At 45.7% G+C, this 6,559-nt stretch overlaps 1 protein-coding gene across 1 annotated transcript in view; it reads right to left on the reverse strand.

The window, feature by feature from the left end:
- Positions 1–202: 202 nt before the first annotated feature.
- LOC103798291 (E3 ubiquitin-protein ligase UBR4-like) overlaps positions 203–6,559 on the reverse strand; it is a gene marked incomplete at both ends in the record, with an annotated part of 45,185 nt that continues 38,828 nt past the window's right edge. Inside the window, 9 exon segments of the mRNA XM_009070547.1 lie at positions 203–302; positions 847–1,020; positions 1,506–1,696; positions 2,396–2,515; positions 2,729–2,836; positions 3,419–3,546; positions 3,951–4,038; positions 6,212–6,292; positions 6,413–6,559. The exon segment at positions 6,413–6,559 is cut by the window's right edge and continues 14 nt beyond it. Of these exon segments, the coding sequence (XP_009068795.1) occupies positions 203–302; positions 847–1,020; positions 1,506–1,696; positions 2,396–2,515; positions 2,729–2,836; positions 3,419–3,546; positions 3,951–4,038; positions 6,212–6,292; positions 6,413–6,559 (1,137 nt within the window).

A 6,559-nucleotide genomic window follows, 5' to 3' on the forward strand; every position in this document is an offset into this window, starting at 1 on the left:
CCAGCCTATCCAGGTCCCTCTGCAGTCTCTGCCCACCACACTTTCCCTCACTAGCAGAACACTTGAAGCTGCTGTGTCTCTCCAAGCCCAACAAAAATCAGTGTAGAATCAAGTACTACAGAAATGAATCCATAGCTACAGCCACAAAAAGCAATGTTACAAGCCACCAATGTCCTGCTTGCCCTCCAGACAGTCTCCTTACCTGTGTTGCAGGGTGCTGTGTGGCAAGTCCTCGGAGCAGGCGCAGGATGAAAGGAAGTGCAGGTCGAGAGAGGAATTTCTTCCATATGTCTGCATCCAAACTGCACAGGAGACAAGAGGCAGCAGCTGAAGGGCAGTGACCCGTTCTGAGAAGGCCTTGGCTGCCAGCCAGCAGCACAGCTAGCAGAGCACAGGCTGCAGGCACACCAAGCACCTTCCCCCACTCCATCCCTCCTCAATGAAGTGACATTCACACTCCCACTTCCATGTTGTGCACGCTAATAGCCACAGTGTTAGCTCAGCCTTTATGCTCTGGAGTTGGCCTCAGCAGCAAAAGTTCTGTTACAGTGCCATGGGAGGACCAGGAAGAAGTATGGTGACAGACGAGATCAGCTTGGATGGGTATTAAATGGGAAGATTTCAGGCCTTTAAGAGATCAGCTTGGATGTGTATTAAATGGGAAGATTTCAGGCCTTTTAGCCCATCCCTAAAGCTGCACTGTCTCACCAGACCCTCTGCATCACAGCAGTTCCTACTCTAAAGGCTTATAAACAAGGACTTGTGTTGATTGTGCTGATGGAATGAGAGAAGGATGCTCAGGAGAACCACACACACTAACCACACACATTAAGTAGTGACTCTTACTTCTTTGCACTAGGAATGTGTTTTTTCATGTAATCCAAGGCATTCTGTGTAATCCCCTTCTGCAGGATGAGATCCTTCAGCTGATGGCCATTGCTGTTGTTCTTTATTCCTGCTTCTATTTTACAGAAGCAGTCTAGGAAAACTTTATCATCTCCACTGTGTTCCTCATCATACCTGGGCAAAAGGAAGAAATGGTAACTTGGAGGCTCTCCAAACATCTCTGCCTGAGTCTCAGTACATTATAGCTAAATGATGTACCTACTCCAGCTCAGAGACTCAGAAAAGCTACTCAGACCCTGTCACCTCAGAACATACCCTAAAGACCTATTTCTTGAGCTACAAGCTGACATATTTCTTATAAAAATGACTTAGAAATGAAACTTGAAATTAAGCTTATGCCCCAGGAATCTCTGGAGCTTTGCATTACACTGAAGTAAGCAGCAATGAGGGGGGAAAAAAAAAAAGGTACAGATGTGTCAGTACAACTGATTTCATGTGCTTCTAGCTGAAACATCCTAGAATCATCAGGGTTGCAAGAGACCTATAAGACCATCAAGTCAGCCTGTCACATCCAGACACCTCTAAAACACCTCCAGGGATGGTAACTCCACCACCTCCCTGAGCAAACCTAGTCCAATGCCTGAAATATGCCAACATACTTATCAAAGTTACAGTAGGGCTTGAATCTATCCACCAGGATCTGCATTTTCTCCATCTCCCCAAAGGACAGGTATGGGATGATGCGTAAAAGGCCTTGCAGGACACTGAGGTTGGAACGGACAAAAGTGCTGTTTATCTGGTCAAGCAACATTACCAGCTGGTCTTTGTCACCTGTGAGGAGCAGGTTGCCCTGCAAAGGAGAAAAAGCAGGATTTATGTTCAGGAATAAAGCTACAACCTTCAAGAAAATCCTCACTCTAGTAGCAGGTAGACCACTCCAGTTGTGAGGGATTAAAATCACTAATCCCTGATGAACAAAGCTCAGCCCCATTCCCACAGGACTTGTGGAGTGACTGTACCAACTCCTCTAGCTGACATTGACTTCTTCCACCTACTATTAAAGCATTTTCCAGTCAAAAAGTAAAAATTCCAACCCAAAAGATGCCAGATTCCTATCCACACTTGGTTTCAAGAGATGAGTGAGAAACTCTTCTCATTCTCATCGAGCTGAGATACAATTTCAGCCTCAATTAGCTGCAAAATCAATCACATTTTCAACACATGCAAAACCACTCCAAAATCCAAGGCTGAGCTGTGTCTTTTCTTGCCTTTCCCTGGCCTGTGGCCCAAAGCAGGAAGGAAGAGATCCAAACAGTGCTAACAACCTCCACCCCAACTGTGCAAGACTCATCCTAACAAAGCCTTACAGTGCTTTTGGTTCAGGGCACTCCTCGTGCCCTACCTCCAAGGCCTGCTAAGACATGCTACCAAGCCATGGTTAGACTCCCAGCTAGCAGCTCCTGAAGCTCAGCATCCCTGTAATCAGATATTTGCAAGCCTTGAATCCCAGTCAACATTTCCATTCGTGCACGGAGCCCCAGGCACTCACCTTGTCCTCGCTCAGAGGTTCTGCGTTGGATTCATCCAGGATGATCTCCATTATACTGAGCACTTGCTCTGCCACAGCTGCTCCTCCACTGTCCTTACTCTCCTGCTCAGCCACCAGAGCCTGCAGAAGATGGGAGCAGTTAGTGGGACACCAGGAGTGAGTGGTTTAGCTGCCCCACACACTAACAGAAAAGGAGTATCTAACAGGTAACTTGCACAGCAATATTTCACATCTCTTGTAGATGTCACAAGGCAATCTGGCAGCCAGAAGTAGCTTAAATTCATTGGAGTCCATGGAAAAATAACACTTTATGGAAGTCCAGGTTGTCCTTACCAAGTTAAGAGTTCCCAGCATGACATTCAAAGTGTTCATCTCTGGCTTGACCAACTGCTGACGATTTATTTTCACCTTCACACAGTAACTAAAGAGTTTTAATAGCACCTGCAAAACACAGAAGACAATTTTTATGGTACCTTTGAAACGAGCAGGAGGATTCTGCTGAAGCTAAAAGCACCCAATAATACACCTGGTTTCCAGACTTCTGGGGTACAGCACGAGCCAGATTTTTACAGCAATACAAATCTTAGCATAGCTTTGGTTTTCAGCTAAGGCCAAGGCAGAAAACAATCACTCTGGCAAGACAGGATTTAGTCTTACCAACTCCTCAATCTTAGCATAGCTTTGGTTTTCAGGTAAGGCCAAGGCAGAAAATAATCACTCTGGTAAGACAGGATTTAGTCTTACCAACTCCTCAGCTCCTAACACTTCAACTCTTTTAGGGAACTGTTAACCAAGAGGAATAGGAGAGGGAAAGAAGGGATTTCTTGTGGCACACTTCAACTCTTTTAAGGAACTGTTAACCAAGAGGAATGGGAGAGGGAAAGAAGGGATTTCTTGTGGTTTTATTAAGTAGTGAATTGAACCTTCTGCTCCACACAAGGCAGATTTTCTAAACTTCACTAACATGTGTGGCACTTCCCATCACGCAACTCCTGAGCCTCCAGGGCAGAGGTTGAGACTCACAGTTAAGAGGTGTCGGCCTTGTTTGAAGTCCTTGATGCCAGTCAGTCTGTTGAGCATGCACTCCAGGCCTCCACACGGGGCCATGACACCTGCCATCTTATAAACTTCTTCCTCATCCTCCTCTTCATCTACAGGACAGACACAGAAAGTGAGGAGAGGCAAGCAACAACAACATGCCAAGCTGGTGCAGCCCACAGAGCAAAACAATGAAGCAGAAATGGAGCAGAGAGCAGGCCACATTTCCCAGCAGTTCAAATCACTTGAGCTGTGCTGAATTTGAACAGAATTAAGAGCAGGAATCTGAAGAGGGGCTGGGCAGAATGGTCCCTGTGCCATGCAAGTGTTCCCATTTGAAGAAGAGCTTTAAAGCGTTGTTCAAATCCTCCTTCACTTTAGGTGAAGCAGGTAAAAGGCAGCAAAAGCAACGTCAATCAACTGTAAGCTCACTGCTGTGAGGATAATAGCGTCATTGCTCTGCAGCAAACCTCAGATTTCAAATCTAATCCCAGCTTTCAGCAGACAAATGCATTACCAGTCGTGGAGTCGAGAGACTCGATGAATTCCTCAGTGGCATCTCCCAGTAACCCTCGCATGCGGTAAATGATCCTCATGGGCTCCCCCTGCAAGAGCAGAGCTTGCTATTAATTCTATCTCTCTGGGCACTCAGATACAAGTCTGACTCTCTGCACAGGAACAGTCACTTCAGCCTCAGTCCTCCTTCGTGCTGGTAAGACAGAAATCTCTCCCTCCCTCATTCTCCTCATAGGGAGATGAAGTAAAAACAACAGCAAAGCCACCTGCAAAAACATCAATCACTCATCCATTGGGCTGTCCAGATTTTCTTGGCATTGCCAATTAATTGACAGGTTAGTAAGAAACAGTGTCTTCCTCCTTACATCTCCTCCAAGTTTCCTTCAGCACCAGGGCAAAAATCAAGCCAAGGAAAATGGGTTCATCTCCAGAGAAACACCTGTTTTCCATGGCAGCTCTGAGGGTATGGCACAGCATACCTGGGAAATACAGGCATCAGGCACAGCTCAGGAAATGAAACAGGAGAGGCAAATTGGATGAATGCTTTCAAACAGATAAAATCTGTAAGGATGGAAAATGGAAGAGGAGCAAAAGGCAATTTAATGAGCTTTCAACAAGACAGTCCATCACTAAACTGATAGAGCCAAATGAGCTGTGCTTTTACTCTGGCAAAGGGCTAGTTTTCCAGATGCATTTCCAGCTGAAAATACTGACAGCATATCACTAAAACTTTCCATTTTTAATCCATAGGCCTGAATAAAAAGCAGAAAAGAAAAATCCCAGATTTGGGAGCAGGAGACCTTGTGAGAGAAAACCTGTCATCGAGTGCGCTAAGCCTAATGTGGAATAAGCAGTGCTTAATGTCACAGCAAATACATAAGCACTGGGAAAGCCCCGGGGGGAAGAGCTGCTCAAAGGCCATGCTAGAGACCAGCAATTAACACCACAGGGGCCCTGGTAAAATGGCAGATGAACAAAAAAAAGCCAGTGAGAGACAAGGGAAACAAAACGGGGCCTGAGGTTGTGTTCTTGTGCGCCTGTCGATTTCCCAGGGAACGTGAGCTGTGCTGCCGGGAGAGCCTTGGAGGTGCTCACAAAGGAAGACAGATGAAAGCTGTTCGTGCACAGGAGTGCTGAGCAAACTCTGCCTTTCACCATCAGTGCTGCATCCTGGGAGAGCTGCAGCCAGCTCCAGCTCAGCATCCCCTGGGAACAGCTCTGAGCAGCCAGGACAGGGCAGCACATGTGCTGATTTCCAGCAGTGACTGGAGCAGAGTCAAATCAGAGCCTATCACCTCCCTAGCCAAGCAGTGCCTTGCTAAAAGTGATCCCTGTCACAAGCTTTGGTTTTGATTTTGCAGTGCATAAGACTTTTTTATTGAACTAAAGCTTGATGAGAACCATTTTCCCACTGAAAACAAGCATTTTGTTTGAACTCATCCCCACAGGAAACTGAGGTTCCAAAGGGGATTAGAACTGAGGAGAAAGTGAGGAATGAACATGAAATGTTGGGCAAATCAGTCTTTTTTATCATCTCAAGTGCCTCTAAAGAATATATTAGCAATGGGCAAGATTTAACTGATTGTCTCAGTGGGTGTTTATTTTAGTAGCTACAAGAAAAGGAAGGAAGAGCTTGTCCTGGACCACATTCCCCTCTGGAACAAGCTTTCTGTGACATGGTGGACTAGTCCTTTCAGACTGTTGGGTCCATTTCTTCATGTGAAAAACAGACAAGACACAATAAAAAAAGCAAACTGGGAAGATGAATCTGCCAAGTGCTTGAGATCCCTATGAAAAGCACAAGAGCAGAAGTGCAAATATGGAGAAACATTGGATGTTCTCTGCAGAAATAACTTGGGCTCATCTCTGAAGCACAGACTGATGGAGCAATCTGGTGTCCCTGCCTGTACACACACACACATCCAAAACTGTCATGTGCAGATGGAGTGTGAAATGTGCTCTGAAAGGAGGTGACAAAGTTCAGCTCTTTCCCCAAAGGAATTTGGGGAAGTTTGTTCCTCAACAGTCACATATCTGATACACTACACAGCTCATCTGGGCAGCACTGAATGCCTTTGGATCACTCCTGCTGCAGGATTGAGCACAATCTATCCCAATAGAGCCCCCAAAAGTGCTGACAATTGTACCCAAGAAATTATATGTCATTAAGTAAATCCTGACTCATGTAATTTTGGGTTTTTCCCATGTTTTTATTACAATGAAGGACAGCTGCTTTGTGCTGTTAACAAAGATAACACATACCTCATTAGTGGGACACCACACCTTCTTGTAGACCTCAGCCACAGGCAGATCCAAACTGATGATCTTATTGTTCACCAACAGCTGAAAGGGAGAAAATAATTTAAGAACAAGTTTATATTGCATCACCATCCTAGCAACCACCAGCTGCCCCAAACCAGCCTCCCCACACAGCTGTGCAAAAATCCACATGTGCATTTTCACCTCCATGCCACTGTCATCCTCCAGCAGAGCCACCAGGTCACAGTCCTGGCAGATTTTGTTCTTGATGTCCCTCATGAGTGGTCCAATTCCAGGCTCATTGCTGCTGTAGGGATTTCCTGGCATTCTGCCCTGTAAGAAGTCTTCCTG

The sequence above is a fragment of the Acanthisitta chloris genome, unplaced genomic scaffold (genome assembly GCF_000695815.1).
Source record: "Acanthisitta chloris isolate BGI_N310 unplaced genomic scaffold, ASM69581v1 scaffold60, whole genome shotgun sequence".
NCBI lineage: Eukaryota > Metazoa > Chordata > Aves > Passeriformes > Acanthisittidae > Acanthisitta > Acanthisitta chloris.